At 47.0% G+C, this 18,116-nt stretch overlaps 1 protein-coding gene across 2 annotated transcripts in view; it reads left to right on the top strand.

The window, feature by feature from the left end:
- Positions 1–9,771, top strand: part of GALNT16 (polypeptide N-acetylgalactosaminyltransferase 16) — an 82,439-nt gene extending 72,668 nt beyond the window's left edge. For both annotated transcript variants that reach the window (XM_032984673.2, XM_042791088.1), the window contains exon 15: positions 5,916–9,771. In XM_032984673.2, coding sequence (XP_032840564.2) covers positions 5,916–6,053 — 138 coding nt within the window. In that variant the 3' untranslated portion in view covers positions 6,054–9,771. The remainder of the gene's footprint in view (positions 1–5,915) is intronic.
- Positions 9,772–18,116: the final 8,345 nt, after the last annotated feature.

The following is an 18,116-nucleotide window of genomic DNA, read 5'->3' as shown; positions in this document are numbered from 1 at the left end:
GTGTTCTTGAGGAATGTTGTTATGGTCCCTTCCTTCCATAAACACAACAGTAATTGTTGTTAATACTGAAATTGGATTTTAATTAGCTAGAAGTCAGTTGTCTTTGCAAACTATCCCATTCTCTCTCCTCCTGATATTTGGGAGGTTGAGTTTCAAAGAGACTGCCACTGCTGTAGAAACATTAAAGTGTGAAATGAAAGAACAAAACTGGAGGCAACAACTTCCCTTAGTTGCCCTACAACTTGCTTGTCTCCCCATGGGTACTCACAGCCCAAAGTAGGAGTGGTGGGGGGAGAGCAGTGTTTTCAAACTGCGTATGGGTGTAGCCACTCCTCAGCTCAAGTGGCTTCTCAGAAAGTCGGAGGAGCTGAGCGGGAGTAGAGGAAGGGGAGCTGAGCTACTTCAGAGAGGTGGAGGTGACAAGCAAGAGCCCCAAGGAGGTGGTCTGAATGGAAGGAGGTGAGCCTGGGCAACATGCATCACACATACAATATCCTAACAGGAGATGGTAGCATGATGAAAGCCCAGCTTTGAATATCTCTGGCATCACTGTCATCAGAGGTCTGTGCTGGAAGATGTTTGGACTTTTCTGGATCTAGATTTCATGTCTATGAGTGATGCACAGCCAAGATTTCTGACAAAAGATGGGGCACATGATGGCTTCATTTTTTGATGTCACCAGAGTATATTGGTTAGGACTTTATGACAGTACCATACAGCTCCTAAAGCTGCTTTCTGCTTTCAGACATACAGAATCTGTGCCCATGCTACACAGCTGTTGTGCATTAAGCATGTCTACGGGGCAGATAATTTTGTTGTTATTTGAATGCTAACAACAGTCCATCTAACATATACGTAATTCTCTAGTGGAGGCTTTACAGTATTATGAGCTGTGTCTAAAGTATTACCTCAACATAAGTCTAGAACTTTGCAAGTAGGAAGATATGAGGCAATAGTAAAAATTTAGACAGTTCTTGGTTCTGTCAGACTATTCTCTTTTGGGTTGAAAGGAGCCAGGAACAAAATCTATTTGGCACTGTGATCCTGTTGATCATTCAACAGCAACAGCTGGCACCGCTAGCAGAAGACCAGCCAAGAGCTATTCTGCATAATCAGAACTAGATTTCAAACCAGATGGATGTTATCCATAATGTTATTTGGAGAATAACATTTTTTAGTTGAATGAACAATAAATTATTGCCTTTAGCTTTGGTTTTGGCTCTGTCTGACGGTGGGAGTGGCATTTTAATTTGTATTGTAGTGAGGACAAATAGAAGGCAAAGTGAGAGTCAGACACTAAAACAAGAAAATGAAAATGAGAAACATTGGCACAGTATTTCCCAACAGAACAAGAGGCATGCTGAGAAATCCTATTAAACAGCCATATTTCATTAAAATGCACTGAAGGAATGTGACCCCAGCCTGAAAATGAGGACACCAAGTTTTCTTGTGAGACAAACAGTATTTGAAGTTTTGTGTGCCTTTGGATGTGATTGGGAAATTTTTCCCACCTTGCTTCTCAGTGTATCATACTACCTGAAGTGCAGACAGATGCAACTTTATACAGACTATCATCAAAGAGAAAGTGTAGAAGAAACCTGTCTGTTCTGGAAGCACCTGACTTTGTCTTCATGGCAATAAGTAGGTAAAACAATACTGGCAGTATGCCATAACTTGAAAGCAATTTTCAGGAGACAAGAGTTTCTCTCAGTTGTGATTCTTAGTTTTACAAATTTAAGTACTCAAAGAGTGACAGTACTTGCTGGATGCTGGTGTGAACGTTTCTGTCACACTCTGTCTGCTCATATATTTAAAATTTAGTGCTTGTCATCTTCAACACCAGCTTCAGGCTGCCCATGGTTCTGCAAATACATTCAATCACAACTTGCATCATCCTTGGCTATTCCATTTACCAGCTGTCTATACACTTCTGTCCAAAGCATCTCAGTCCTAAGGAACAAAATCTGCTCTTCTCAGCTGTGTTTCCTGAGCTTGGCCATCTCCACTATGTTTTCAGGTTTACAAGGCTATTGTTAATATCTTGAGATAAACCCTAGGCTGATTGGATTGCTGGGGGTTAAAAGAAAACTTTTGATTACCCTGAAAAATTACACTAGTGTAAATACCTTGAGCTCTTGTATATATTGAGTAGAAAAGGACTGGCTATTCTGACTTTTCTCTTAGTAACTGCACATGGAGTGCTTCTATCCAGCCACCTCAGAGTACTTTGCAATGATAGATAATAAAGATGGAGAGAGTGCTTTACAAAAACGTGGGGAAATTTTTGCTTGACATTGAGGAAGAGGATCCAGACACAATATTTCAAAGAAAATATGGATTCTTTTTTTTGTAATCTCCACTCCAAACCTGCTGTGACCAGTAAATTGTATTACCTCCATCTGCACAAGAAAGGGAGACCAAGGAGCATTTTCAAGCCAAAATTTTTCAGACTGTGCAATGCTTATATCTTCCAAAAGCTTTCCTTCCAAGTACAGGCTAGTCATAATGTCTGGGTGTAGAAGAGAGGACTGTAATATTTGGCTGTGTATTCTGGAGGTGTCTGCTCTGTTTGTTTGTTTTTCCTAAAGATGGGCATCATCACTGTACTTTAAAAGTTAGCTGTTCAGGCTCCCCTTGTGCTCTGTGGGGAAAGCTGGGGCCCTCCCAGAAGGTGCTTGTACTTTGGACCCCTCCATAAGTATGTCACCAAGTGACTAGTTTAGTTGCCCAGCTCTGAGGTGGCTGATGGTGGGAGATGAGCATTCTATCTCCTGTTTCCACCCATTCCTACTGCCCACCCTCCTCAGGAATATGAGATGTGTCCCTGCAGGGTTAGGTGTTGGGCTGTGCTTGGTAATCCTGTGGTCTGGCAGTCAGGTTGAGGGGTCTTGTGGAAGATTCAGGTGGAGTCAGGAGAGTTGCTCTGGTATCTCACAAAGGGCAGCAAAGCACCATTTCTGACCAGAAAGGGCAGAATCCATCATTCTGAAAATACCACTTCCATGTGAGATGAGGAGCCCTGCTTTGTTTTTTACTGTCAGTATGCTTTATAATAGCTCCATACATGGCACCTCCCTGCAGCCCAGATGAGCCTTATATTCAACTCTGTCACCTTCTCAGTGTTCCTTCTCCCCCTTCTCTATTCTTGCCCCACTTTCTTTTGAACATAAGGATCTGGGGTGACTTGAAATGCTGGACTTTCTAGTGATGTGATTAATTTGGTATAGTTTGCTAGCAGCAGAAAATATGCTCTGGTGAGTGATGGTATCTTGCTGTGTCTGTTGCTGTAGACTCTCCCTACAGACATCACAGTGGGTACCTGCTCAGCAGGGAGAGAAGACACAGCAGCAGGTCTCTGATCTGGAGGAATAATATGAGTCGGTCTCCCTGTGGTGCTAGTTTTCTCCTGAATAGTTAGGGGGGAGAAGAAAACCGGTGTCTCTTTGTAATTACCCTTGTCCTCCATCTCAAATCTCCTAACAGCATAGTGCTTTACAGCAGGGTCTTCTGTTGAGCTACAGTGTGTGGGAGAGGAGGCTGACAGGCATTCTGTAGCACATGCACAGGGAAAGGTGAAGGAAGAGGCTGGGAATTCACAAGTACAGAGAGGCAGGGGGAGGGTGGGGCCGGCGCTGTTTAACATCTTTGTTGATGACATGGACAGTGGGATCGATGCATCCTCATCCTCGGCAAGTTTGCCGACAACATTGAGCTGTGTCATGTGGTGACACGCTGGAGGGCAGGGATGCCATCCAGAGGGAGCTGGGCAGGTTGGAGAGGTGGGACCGTGCAAACCTCATGAAATTCAACGAGGCTAAGGGTGAGGTCCTGCCCATGGGTCGGGGCAAACCCAAGCACAAATCCAGGCTGGGCGATGAGTGGATTGAGAGCAGCCCTGCGGAGAAGGACTTCGGGGTAGTAGTGGATGGAAAACTATGTGGCAGCAATGTGCACTCACAGTCCAGAAAGCCAACCGTATCCTGGGCTACATCAAGGGAAGTGTGACCAGCAGGTCAAGGGAGGTGATTTTCCCCTTCTACTCTGCTCTCGTGAGACCACCCCCTGCAGTGCTGGGTCCGGCTCTGGGGCCCCCAGCATAAGAAGGACACGAACCAGCTCGAGTGGCGCCAGAGGAGGACATGAAGATGCTCGGGGGGCTGGAGCACCTCCCCTGTGAGGCCAGTCTGAGAGAGTTGGGGTTGTTCAGCCTGGAGAAGAGAAGGCTCCCAGGAGACCTTATAGCGGCCTTCCAGTACTTAAAGTGGGCTACAGGAAACCTGGGGAAGGAATTTTTATCAGGGGGTGTACTGATAGGATGAGGGGTACTGGTTTTAAACTGAAAGTGGATAGATTTAGATTAGATATAAGGAAGAAATACTTCCCTGTGAGGGTGGTGAGGCGCTGGCCCAGGGTGCCCAGAGCAGCTGTGGCTGCCCCCTCCCTGGCAGGGTTCAAGGCCAGGTTGGACGGGGCTGGGAGCACCCTGGGCTGGGGGAAGGGGGCCCTGACTGTGGCAGGGGGGTTGGAACTAGGTGATTTTTAAGATCCCTTCCAACCCAAACCGTTCTGTGATTCCATGATAACCAGCACACAGATTTGGAGGAGAGCTGCCAGCAATATGTGAATATAAATGGATGTCTTGATCAACACAGCGTGTGGCAATCTGTTTACTGTGTTACCTAAGAATTAAAATGTTGGTAGGTTTTGACATTGTCCAGATATTGCAGGAATTCTTTTATTCCCTTTGCATATAGTTTCTGCAATGTCCTTGAGGTCCATCAATGTTTTCAAGCTGTTTCTTTTTCTTCATCAGTCTTATGTGTTAGCCAAAACATTCTCATATTATTCCTAAGTTGTTTAGTGACTGAGCATCCAGACCCTGATTCCAACTGGGTCATCTGTGTGACTGAAAAGAGTGATGGGAAAATCCCCAGAGCCTGGAGAACTTAATCCAATAACCTGCTGATCTCGGCTGTGTCCCATTGGAAGGAAATGGCACAGCCTCACCTGGGAGATCCTAAGTCTACAGACTAATTTCTACTTTTTTTCTCTTTACTATCAGCCACAATGGTCCCAGTTCTTTCCAACAGGGATGGCAGGTACAACCCCTTCCCAGCAGAATTTGAAATTCAAGGTTAGGTCATATGTTTTGTGTCCTGAAAAGCAGCACAACCAAAGTGGGCCTCTAGGAAAGGGGTGTGGGGGGGACCTTGTGGAAATGCTCTGAGGGGAGCTGGCCCAGAGGACAGCACTGCAGAAAGCAGAGCAACATGTACTGAGAAGCTGTCAAATGAACACTTATAAACTGAAATGTTGTCAGGGCAGATATGATTATGAAGAAGAGCTAGCTGAGAAGGGTGCAGAGCTATAAAGAGCTTTCAGTGTGGTGCTGATAAAAATCTTGAATTTGATGAGAGAATAGATGAGGGGACGTGGAAGAGAGATAGATACGATCTAGTCAAGCAGCAAGAAGTGTGATTTTTGCTTTCTGTGGATAGATTGCTTTCCATGTTGGGAGAGCTTTCATTGTTTTGTTTTCTATGGATTGAAAGAAACCATAGAAGGGTTTCAAGTTTTGACAGGTATCTGGGTGTCTAGAGATGCAGGACAAAGAATGGCAAGGAAATTGTGAATATAATGTGCTCTTGAAAATTACACTATTTGCTGATATTTGTGTTGTTTGCCTTCTAGCTGCTTCTGAATATCTAGCCCTGTAATTCAGCTAAATTCAAACTCCAGATATTGTTAATACAGGAAACCAGTGCTTTGGAGATGCTGCCCATACCCAGATGTTCAGTCTCCCCAGTTGCTGGAGTTTACTTGATGTTTATGCTCAGCCTTTCTCCTTCAGCTTGGAGGCACAGTTCCATGGTGAAATAGAAGTAACAGCATGTTTCTCCTCTGTCTTCTCACAGAAGTGGAAGATGAAAGGGAATTTCATTCAACACTTTGTCAGTGGTCTCTGCCTGGAAAACCAGACTGGGAGAGTGGTGACCAACCCTTGCCAAGCAGGTGTACCTGGCCAACAGTGGGAGCTGCTACAAGCAACATGATGGTAGCACAGAGATCTCCTTGTTTCTTTGTGCATGAGACTTTGGGAACAGAGGGGGATTGGGAAGGGAGGAATGGTTTTGTATGTCTGACCCTAAATGTTTTCATTGTGCCCATGAGCAAGCCACCATTTCAGCTGAGCACTTGATGTTTTTGAGCTTTTCAGAGAAGAAGCTGGGGGTGAGAGAGGTATGAGGAAAGCTGTTGAAATCTTCCCATCTGTTGTCTTAAGTTCTCCTTTGTAGCTGATGCCCATGTACAGCTGCACCCAGAGAGGCGGGAGGACCCAGCACATACTCAGAGTGACCAGAGCTGCCTTGCAGCTCTCCCCATCTGTTCCTTTCTCTGCATCCGAAGTCCATGACCTACAGCCCAACAGCTTAAATGATGCTTGTACAAACATTGGTAGCTCTTTGGCTTCCCTGGCTTTTTGCTTTAACATCGTGCATCATTTATGCATGTGTGTGTCTCAGTGAGGACTGGCCAGAAGAAGAGTCATCATGATGAGCGGCGGGGCTGGGAAAGAACTAGCAGACTCTGGGGGCAGGTTTGTTACCAATTCATGGTGGGCCCATTCCTTCCTCTGTTCACAGTAGCTGCCCCGCATCCAGGTGGGCTGAGGTTGGCACAGTGCTGACAAGAGAGATGGAAAAGGGGCAATCTGTTTTGGTAGCATTACCAGGAATTGTTTTGGGAACTATTCAATTCTTGTTTCCAGTTTTTTACGGGGGGAAGGCCAGCCCTGCCTCCACGAGCGACCCAAGCCTGCAGGCAGCCCAGCTGGACCTGGGTTCAGGGTACCACACTCCTGCTGAGCTGGTCAGAGATGGGTGCTGTCAGGAAAGCTGGGACTGTGCTCTGGCTGCTCTTCCTGGTGCTGCCAGACACAGCCGGCTGCACCCCACACCCGAGGGGAGGCACAGAGCTGCGTGGGCAGCGCACACCGATAGTCCCACTGCGCTTGGCTTAGGCCTGTGGCAGGAGCCCAGTCAGTTCCCCACAGTGAGAGGCAGAAGGGGACAGCCCCTAGGTCATCACAGGCTTCTTGCTGCTGGCTGGGCAGGAGCACAGCCCTCTGGCAGGCACTCCGGCTCTGCGTGGCCCTTGTCAACATAGCCTGGCAGGACAAGCCACACAATCCTTGTCTATTTTCCCCCTCTCTCTCAAAAAGAGGAGGCGAGAAGACCTGGGGCAGCTCCACTTGCAATGTCCAGCTCTCCTCCCCGTGGACACCTTGGGGAGGTTGGCTGGTGAAGCTGAAACCGCCCCCTGCACAAATGCTGCCACAGTACAGGCCTGCCCCAAGAGATGTCTCCTTTGTCTTCTGGAAATACCAAAGACAGCTGGTGTCACTAGCTAGAACCCCAGTCCTACTCACAGTTACAAGTCAGCTGTAGCTGAGTGTGGCTTTTCAGACCTGCCAGGGGAAGCTTACCTATTCAAATTAAAAAAAAAAACAAATTCCCCACAAACTTAACTTCTCCTACTAGATCTGTTAAATTTTCCTTGTCGAGCTAGGTTTTGTAAACCAAACCTCCAGTCCAAGAGCCTGGCAGGGGAACCAGATGGTGAGGCCACCTTTGGTAGACAATTGCTTGCCTGGATTCTTTCTGATCTGGTGTAGAAGAAACAGGACGTTCATTTGGATTCTGAACAGCTGGCTGATTTTGATCATGTTTGTATCCCATTTGAATTATTTCTTCTAGCTCAGTGTTAGCCCTAATAGTTGACAAAAGAACAGATGCTGTTCTTCATAGGTTGCATGTGCTCAGAAGTGCTTGTGTGAGGCTTGGATGGTTTGTCTTCTGTTCTTGTTTCTTTTATTTAAAAAATTAAATCAGTCGTGTGGCAGGAGCTCTTTTCCTGCTTCCCCCTTCACTTTGACATCAGCTCACCATCTCGACACTGATTAACCAGATGAATAACCTGCCTGCACTGTGACAACCCAGGAGGCAGTTCCCTCTGGTCCCAAGCTTACAGCATGGGGCAGGTGCTTTTCTGTGTGGGAATGGGGGCACTGACTCTGCAGATTCCTCTTTGCCTATATAGAGATGCTTTGGGCCTGAACCACTGAGGCCAAGAAAGAGCAGAGAATGAAAGAAAATAGTCTAAGAATGGAAAGAGGGCAGGGCAGACAAGACCCATCAGGAGGAGAGATGCCATCCTACTAGCAATTTCTTTTTTAAACAAGAATATGCAGGAGATGATACTTCCGGAACAGCATCATGAGGCAGTAGGAGACAGGAACAGTCAAGTTCTCACATATCTGGCTTGAAAAAATTTGATGTAAAGACAGACAAAAGGCCATTGAGCAGGTACTATATATAAGCTCTGTATACAACGAAATGCTAAAGGATTATGTATTTTCATCAAAATGCATCCTAAGTAGACCATCTGAGCGTCCCCTATTTCACTCTCCAGCAGCTTAAGGGTGGCAGCTAACAGCATGTTCACTCCTCCACCAGGTACTGCTTCCTTCCTCCTGGCTCCCACTGTGTGTGTGCAGCTTTCTTGCAGTTCCTTCTTTATAACCATGCTGGGACTAGGACCCAGCTCCTCTACAAACAATTCTCCTGACTGCTGCAGACCACAGAAGCTCTGCTTATAACCAGTCTCCAAGCTCTGGGCCAGCCCTAGTTCAAAGGGCTCTTGTCAGCCCGCTGGCTACTGCCCTTGACTTTGTGCTTGGCTCCAGTGTTGGAGGTTACCAACCGCTCCCAGAGCAGAGGTACCTGTACAAGCTGTGTTGATTTGTGCCTCTCTACTGCTCCCCACCTGGCAGAGTGGGAACTGGCATCGCTTTGGGGCTGTGAGCTGGGGCAGCTGAATATTGAACACTCTACTTTTTCAGGTGCCCTGGCCTGGGGGAAGAAAGGGAAAGGTGGGCATATGATAGATATCAAAAACTTAAATTGCACCTGGTGTTAGGGATTACCGAAGCCCTAACTCTACATGGTTTTAGACATGTTCTCCTGAGGTCACTTCCCCACTGCTTACTCTGCTGTCAGCTAAAATACTGCTCACAGGACCTTCCTGTGGGCCCCATGCAGACCTTCCCCCATATCATCTTCTGGAAGCCATTGGTTTCCAATGGATTTTAGCAGTTGCTGGTAAGGAGGTGCATGACAAAAGGCTGCTTTCAAGTGTGGGCAAACTAAACTTCTCCTCAGAATAAACAAAGTCTTGTCCAAATTCATTATTAGTATACTATCCTTGCACTGAAGGGAAGGAGGAATGATGTTATCTGTGGTTTTTTTTCCCCCCCGAGGTTCACGCAGTGCCATGTTTTGGAACAGCATTCCAGTGGGGTTTTTTAAAACAAGCTGACTGAGCCCTCAAATTTGGCCCAGTGATTTGTTTCTCTAATGGTCAGAACAAGCAGCTGCTCTGCTCACCCTTGTTTTCCTGTTTACTTTAAACAGCCCCCTAGACTGTCAAGACAGAGCATTTGCATTGGTAATACCTTTTAAGAAAGCTGTTATTGTATCAGATCGTCCAATGTAATTTCATGCACGGTGAACCAGTTGAGGTTTATTTAAGAGGAGCTGAAACTACTGTTGTACAGAAATCAATTTCAAAAGGTTTATTTTCCCCACTCACTTCTAAGTTGCACTTTGCCAGATGTAATTTATGTAGAGCCCAGATTTGTTTTCTCTTTTCTTGAAGAAAGCATGTGCCAGAATCTGTTTAATGCCTGGAATAAAATCCACTTTGAAACAAGTGTTTCAGCCTGTTTTTATTCCCCCTTACTTCCCATTGAAAAAGACCCTCCCTCCTTTCTTGCCTGGTCCCTGTCTCTGTGTCTCGTTGGGTTGGTCCCCCAGACATTCACACCCCTGTTTTTTGCATGGGTTCCTGGGTTGCTTCTGGAGGGATATTCCAGGAGCTGTCAGAGATTTCTAGGATACAATGGCATATCAATTGAAAACGTCTGAAGAAGCCTTCCTCAGCTGGCAAGGCAGGAAAGTATCCTTTCTGACAAAAATTAAGAACAGCTAATGGACTGGCTTTTACATGCTGAAAGAAATAGCTGCAGATGGGGGGAATTAATTCTTCCTGTTAGTTCCTCCTTGATCTTTTCCTCAGGCTATCAGACTGCTCTTCCTTACTAAGCCTCCCAAAGGTCTTTCTTCTGCCTGTAGCTTGAGGGCAGGGAAGCATCAGCACCCACAGATACCTCCAAGCGTGCACATTGTTGAGCCTCAAATACTGTGACTCCCCAAGTAGGCTGGTAAACTTTCCTAATCATACTTCATTAAAAAAAAAGGCCCAGCCTACAATGTCAATTTGGAGACTTTGAGTTTAAAATCAGGGCTTAACACTGCCTGCTAGTTCACTCACAGAGGCTTTTTCAAACTAGGATCAGCTGGGTCTGACTCTACAGAAAGCAGCTGTGCCAGAGCTTCTGTCTAGGGAAGGTGGGTGAAGGTGTGCTGGAAGTTAGCTGGGGGCGGGAACCAGAGCTTCCCCATGCTGCCTGGTAATGGATCTGGTGTTTGAGTGCTGTGGGAACTCGATAAAAAGGGAAAGACTTGGGGCTTTCTTGCTTGGTGCTGCTTCTGTAGCAGGACGTCAGCTGGGCTGTGTCCCTGGAGTCCTGCCATGTACACCCTGAGGGATGACCACCAATGTGCCTTAGAAGCCAGGAGATTCTCAGGCTGTAACGATGGCTGGGAAGGCTTTAATTAATCCTGTCTAGGAAAATTAAATACTGATCTGAAGACCCAAACTGGGTGGGGGGAAAGGAGAAATGAGCAAGGGATGGGTCCCTCTTTTAGGAGGTTAGGGTCAGACATACAGTAATCTGGCACATAAATGACATAAAGGAGTTTGGAATAGAAACAGTTGCAGCAAAGGGGACTAGAACCAAGTGTGGGGAAAATCATAGGGGAGTAAGTTATTTGCAGGAGTTTAATAAACATAGAAATACCACATTCACAGTGGTTACATAGTTGGGTCAAATTTGGTAAATGCTTTGTCTCAAAAGGCAAATCAAGTGTTGTTTGGATTTATTGGATTTGGGTTTTTTAAAATACTCAGTTAATTTTAGCACTCACAAAGCAGATTATTTTCTTGGAAACAGCAGCGTTTTCCAGGCTACATTCAGTAAGAAAGCTAAGTACTAGGAGATCTCCTTTTTCAGCAGCCTGTTAAAAGGGTCTTGCTTGATACAGAGAGTTATGTATCTCTTCACTCTCAAAACGCTCTGCTGTTGGGCTGCAGGGTGTGTTGAGGTGGATATTTCTATCCCTCTAATTGGACCTCCGGCATTTTAGAAGTACACACGAAGTGCAGAAGCGCCTGGAAACCTGCTCTTCTCTTGGGCAAGCATCCTGACACACTTCTTGCATCCTTTATCTTTCGGTCTCATACTTCATGGCCAACTCTTGGGTTTGCATGGCAAGGTTTTGGTAGCGGGTGGTTTCTGTGAGAAGCTGCTAGAAGCTTCCTCCATGTCTGACAGAGCTAGTGCAGTGCCAGAGCCAAGGCCAAGCCCATCGGTGATGGTGGTAGCGCCTCTGCAATAACATATTTAAGAAGGGGAATAAACCCCTTCAGCTGAAGAGAGGAGTGAGTGTATGTGAGAGCAACTCTGAAGACGTCAAGGTCAGTGAAGAAGGGGAAGGAGGTGCTCCAGGTGATGGAGCAGAGATTCCCCTGCAGCCCATGGGAAAGACCATGGTGAGAGGGCAGGCCGTCCCCCTGCACCCATGGAGGTCCACAGTGGAGCAGATACTCACCTGCAGCCCATGGAGGACCTCACACCAGAGCAGGTCATGCCCCACGGAGGCTGTGACCTAGTGGGAAGCCCGCAGTGGAGCAGTGTCCTGGCAGGACCTGTGGCCCCGTGGAGAGAGGAGCCCACGCTGGAGCAGGTTTGCTGGCAGGACTTGTGACCCTGCAGGGGACCCACGCTGGAGCAGTCTGGTCCTGAAGGACTGCACCCCAGGTGAGGGACCCACGCTGGAGCAGTATGTGGGGGGCTGTCTCCCATGGGAGGGACCGCACGCTGAAGCAGGGAAGGCATGTGAGGAGTCTTCCCCCTGAGGAGGAAAGAGTGGCAGAGACAACATGTGATGAACTGACTACAACCCCTGTTCCCTGTAGGAGGAGGTAGAGGATTCGGGAATAAAGTTAAGCCCAGGAAGAAGGGATGGGTGGGAGGGAGGTGTTTTAAGATTTGTTTTATCTCTCATTATCCCACTCTGATTTGGTTGGCAATAAGTTAATTTTCCCAAGTTGAGGCTGGTTTGTCCATGACGGCAACTGGTGAACAATCTCCCTGTCCTTCTCTTAATCCATGAGCCTTTTGTTATAGTCTCTCTCCCCCGTCCTGCTGAGGAGGAGAGTGATAAAGAGGCTTTGGTGGGCACCCAGCATCCAGCCAGGGTCAACCCACCACATCAACACAGCTAAAGAGCTCCTGTATCCCTCCCTCTTAAGGGGCCTAAGTTTCATTCCTTCATGGTGACCTGTGAATATTTTAAACAGAAACAAAGAAGAGAACTGCAAATGTAGAAATTAGATGTTTAGATCTACCCGAAACAAACCCTGTTTTCAGTGCATTTGTTTTGCTGCTATGGTAGCAGAAAATCAGCGCACTGCCCTGTGAAAATCAACGGGGTGTTTGCAGCATGCTGGGCTTCCAGCTCTGTTTCTCCAGAGAACTCTGTGCCCACGTGTGGGCTGGAGGCATTGCCCCTCCGCTGCTCTCCCAGCTTGGGTGCAAGGTAGCAGGGCTGTCATCCGCATTTCTAGGGCTTTGTTTCTGTCAGGTGTTTTGCAAACACCTGTGATAGAGTCCAGAGCTGTGGCAAAAATGTTTCTGCACTGCCGAGTGTTGCTGCTGGGCAATGGGAGGCTGGGTACAGGGGGCTGGAAAGTGAACAACCTTTTGCTTTTTTGACTGATTTGCATCTGTTTGAGAAATGCTGCTGAAATGCTGCTTAAATCTCACCAGTGACTGACCAGTAATTAAACCCAGGTCAGAATGAGGTAATATTTCTGTGCTGGAAATGGCACTGGGTAAGTGTTCAGACCTACCTGTTTTTAAGACAGGGACATCCCATCTTAATAGATATAGAGGCTTCTGCTTGATATTATCAATGAAATTTGTGGTTTACAAATCTGAGTCATTATAATAAATCCAGCTTCATCTGTACTGCATGGTGCAAAAGAAAAAAAAAAAAAAGTAACAAAATAATCCACTTGGGACAAAATTGTGTTTTAATGTGATTTTGGTGGAAATCAGCGTATCTGGTTTTGATTTCTGTGGAAACTGGTACAGCAACACTGCTTACCACTGCCTGCAGTGGGGTTGAGCTTGGCAGTAACAGCAGCAGTGCACGGGGTGATGTAGCTGCCCAGTGACTAGGAGGATGCTCAAATTCATGAGCATGAGCTGGACAAAATGGGGTCACTGACCCAAAAAGCCACCCCTGGGTCCCTCCGCACCTCCTGGTCTGTCTCAACTTTCTTTCCCTAAGGGTTCTTCTCCGTGAATTCTGGGGTCGAAGCCCAGAGTTGCTTTGCCTTTTCCCCATCTCTGTCTCAGTTGATGGGTGGATCTCAGTGTCACCTTCCCTGCAGCAGCCCAAGCTTCCTCTGAGAGTGGTGGCTGCTGACTCCTGGGGTGGTCATGAGCTCTCACAGGCCTCACCCCAGCTCTCAAGGTCCCTCTTCACCCCATGCCCTGGCATGTCACATCACTGGCCTGTGGGGCTGCTGTGGGGTTATTTAGTTTTAACCTGTAGGACCTGCTGCTGTCTGCTAATGGCTTCCCTTCAGCAGCTGAGTGATTAGAACTGGACCTTCAGTATAGCTGTATTTTGAAGGTGACCACAAAGGTCTCAAAGAAGTGGGGCAGCTGCATACAAAGTAGACAAAACAGCTTATTTGAAGAGGTGACATCTTTTGATAGTTCACCAGTGCTTGTGTGAATTTCTCTACCCACCAAATCACCTTGTTTCTCAGTCCTCCCAACATATAATGAGGGCAAACCAGAAGTCATGTCAATGCTGCTATATTTTGATGGCAATGCTTTGGATTTTGCCCTTGCTAAAGAGAAGCAACGTTGTTCCCAGTACCGTGGCAAGAAGAAAAGCAGTGGAAGGGAAATTGCTGAAATAGATATGAGGACACTCAAATGTGGTCATAGTTTCCAGAGTAGAAAAAATGGGAATAGCTGATGAGTGCCTTTCAGCTCGATCAGTAGTAGAGCAACAGGATAAAGACGAAAGGGGTGTGAAAGGAGCAGGAGTCTTGCTGTGATGTCTGGGGGAGTTTCTAAGACAAGACTGTGGGTCAGGCCCAGAGGACAATGTAGGTCTGTCTCTTATTTCCAGTGCCTGATGCCCTCAGCCCTTCTGCAAGCTTCTGCTCCAGGGAACAGCTTGGCCTGTGATGGGAGAATGGTGCTCAGGCTGGGACTTTCAAGCCTGGCTCCCACCAGTAAGATGTTACACAGCCGGCAGCAGGGCTGCACGGGTGTGAGGGTGTCTGTATCTCGAGCTGCAGCAGAAGTGGGGCTCCAGGGTGAGCTGAGGCTGATGTCCCAGCCCAGATGTTGGAGCCTGTTGCACTCACCTGCTTCTCTCCTGAGTCTTGTTTCTCAGGATCTCATCAAGGATCAGACAGCCCAAGGCTGGCCAGGCCTGAACTAGGAGATCTTTTCCACCTCTCATCCCAGTGACTCCTTAGACACAAGAGCCACAAGTGCTACAGCAGGAAATTCAGTGGAGAACACATAATGGGGTACCAAGGGACAGAGCAAAAAGGATGTGTTCTGCTGTCAGCTGTGATCCTCAGTGACTGCAGACCAGTCACATCAGCTCCCAGTACTCCCTTCCCTTCTCTGAACTGGGAATGGTTCCATCTAGCTGCCACATGAAGTGAACTTCAGCCACCTTAGAAAAACACTTTCTCCAAGGGAAAGAGGAACCATTCTTGTCATTGGTGTTTCCTAATCCATCTTCTCCTGACAGTTGTTTAATTCTTTGTGGAGCTTTTTCTTTGCTCGATCAATCTCCGTGTTTGCTGTGCTCGCAACGCAGCATGAGAGAAGCAAGCCCTCCCTCGGGCACGGGGCTCAGCGGGTCGTCGCAACGTGGCCGGAGCTGCCCAGAGCTCGGGGGGGCTGCACAAGCTGCCTGAGCCCCCCTGCTGATGCCGGGGCAGTTTGTCCGTGCTGGTCCCCTTGCTGTGCTGGCTGCAGTGGTGACTACCCTGCGCCTACATGTCCTGCCTTGCCTGCCCAGCCACGCAGGAAAGCAAGGGTGTCATTCTTTCCCTATTTAGTCTCTGTGTGTTTTGCCATCATCTTCACTCACAACCGCTTTTCTCATTTCTGGTCTTAAAGCAGACTTTATGGGTGAGGAGATGGAACAGGGAAACATTTTTCTTAGCAAAAAATGATGGTGGGCTTTCTCCTCATTGCTGCATTTTCCCTTCTCTTTTTGTGGGGTCGTGAGGGGTGTCATTCATTAGTGCGTACACTTGTCAGATTTGGGAAATGGAATCAGTCTGAATCATTGTTCCTGCCTGGGTTAAATTTCTGATGGTGCATTTTAATACTGTTGGCTCCAAGAAATGCAAGTGGCTGTGAGAATGCTGCCTGTCAGCAGTCGCTGGCACTGTGGTAGAAGCAGCAGTAGAAAGCTGGTGACACTGAGGGCTAGGGGGGAGCTCAGTGGTTATCCTGATTGATTCTTCTTCAGCAACAGACACAGGGAAAGTGCTAATATAACATTTAAATCTTGAAGTGGCTACAAGGAATGAGAGAAATACAGCTAATGCTTGAAGTGGTTCTGCTGTCTGTCGTGGCAGTGTTCAGGAGATGCTCTGTACAGATCCTCCCTTGGTGTCCAGCATCACTGCTCTTCCCCTTTGAAACACCCTGCCTAGCTCAGGTTGTTAATCTGCAATACTGCTCAATAATACACCGATACTTCTCCCCATTAAAATGAGCTTAATGGCAGCTGCTGTGTAGATGAATGCTTGACTATGTGGGCTTCATAATATCATCTGGACTGCCTCTGCTGCTGAACATGTTGCAGGGCACAAAGGGTGTAAATGGTGTTTCATCAACTCAGCCATAGAGGGACTCCTTTGAGTCAGAAATTTTTTTTCTAGGTAACTTCTCAGATTTTTGAGGAAAAGTAGCTAATTATAGCAGAGGTTTGATTCCAAATTGCTGCATTTGCTCAGCCTGGTGTATTAGGTGTGCAGGCTGCTTTGTCCTTTTGGCCAGCCCTGAACAGTTTTAAATGGTCCCCTAGACCAGGCTTACTGGCCCAGGCTAGCGCAGTGCAGCCTGACTGTGGGCTGAGATATTCAGCTGCTGCGGGAGAGTTCAGTCCCTCACTAAGCAATTGCTCTTACCTCCTGCCATATGTGGGATTTTCACGGGATCCTTCACCTTCAAGAGTTTTGTTCAGGCTAAATTACAGCCTGTGAGAGCTGATGATGCTGCAGCCATAAATATCTGTTGATGAAAACGGGCATTAAAAATGCGACAGATGTAGCTGAGTCTAAAAGCATGCCAAAGGGTCTTCTGCTCGGGGTTAAATTACAGATTGTGAATGCTCGGGCTGGTTCTTTCACAGCTCCTCTCAAGGCTTCAGTACAGCATGTTTAATCTTTTGTATTTTAACTCCCTTAAATGCTATTGTGCAAGATTTGTTGTGTGCAGGTTTTTGTTTTTTTTTTTTTTTTAACTAGAGGCTACACGCTGTTGACAAGGACAACCAAATGATGTCAAAGTCCCTGTAATTATCCCAAGCTGAAGTGTCACCTCTGCTTTCTGTCTGAGTAGATGAAAGCAATGTTCGAAGAGACCCACTTAATACCGGAGCATTTTTCAAGGCAATCAACTGCTCCAAGCTCTTTTCCCCCTAAGCAATCTAAATGCTAAATAGATCTTTAAAATAATTACCATATCTAAGACGAGGAGCCATTTTCCCCAGCAAACACCTGATGCTCATTAGCAATATTTAACGTGTCACACATCACCTCTGTTTACTCAAAACTTTTTTGGCAGGAGTTTGTCAGGTGTTTGCAAGTGCTGAATCTATGCTGAAGAGCTTGGTGAAGCATCTTGAGCATAAATATTTTGTCTTGAGAGAGAAGGGGTATGGATTTCTGCAAAACTCTTCCCTTTTTCCCCTTCCCAGCTTCATTTTGATCTTATTAAAACTAAAGTGCCGGTGAACAACACCAACCTGGCACCAGCCTAAGCCAGGTCCCCAAATCAGAGATGAGCTTAGCATTGAGGGGCAGGGTGGTAGAAAAGCTGGCTTCAACTTGTCTTTTCAGCTTCTTTTTCCCAGGTCAGAACAGGACACAGCTGGGTCACTGGCAGCTGCTTGCAGCATCCAAGAGCCCTTGGCAGGGCCCGCAGCTACCAGCATGGCCGTAGCCCTTTTACCCAGGACCATCTGTAGCCCGTGCCGAACTATGAACCCCTTGGGTCTGCTGCAGGGCTGTTATAGCAGCTTTCCCATGAAAAGCAGAGCCTCCTTCTAGGGGAAATTCATAGGAGTGGTCTGCTTGCTGCACCTCATACGGCTGTCAGGAATCACTCTCACCCTTGTACCAATGCAATATATTAATGAAGGAAAAGACCCTCTGGGAAATTGAGTTTGCTAAAGATGGGGTCATTCTTAGTTCTGTCTGCTAAAGCTGCTCTACTTACACCTTGCATGGTAATAAAGCTTAATTTGGACAAAGAATGTATGATTCTAGCCTAGTGGTTCAAGAGCTTTCTGTCTCTGGAGCAAGGCCTGGAGCCTGAGATTGCTTCAGGAATTACTTTGCATATTTATTCTGTAACTATTTAATTTCAAGTTCATAAACAGCCTTTGGAGCAGTGCCTGGAATGCAGGACCTTCCTGCCATGCAAATGCCCCAGCTGCTCCTAGAAAACTGTAATTGCTTTCCCTCTGGTGCAGGTCATCCTCAGATATTCCATACCATGGATTTCAAAAGAACCTCACCATAAGACATTCAGTGTTTTGCCCTCTAATCCCTCCTGCCAGCCCCAGACAAGCCTATACAGCTTGGTGAGA

The sequence above is a fragment of the Tyto alba genome, unplaced genomic scaffold (assembly GCF_018691265.1).
Source record: "Tyto alba isolate M040663 unplaced genomic scaffold, T.alba_DEE_v4.0 Super-Scaffold_18, whole genome shotgun sequence".
In the NCBI taxonomy this organism is placed as follows: domain Eukaryota; kingdom Metazoa; phylum Chordata; class Aves; order Strigiformes; family Tytonidae; genus Tyto; species Tyto alba.
The sequence above is the reverse complement of the archived record's forward strand: the minus strand, read 5'-3'. Positions and strand labels throughout refer to the sequence as shown.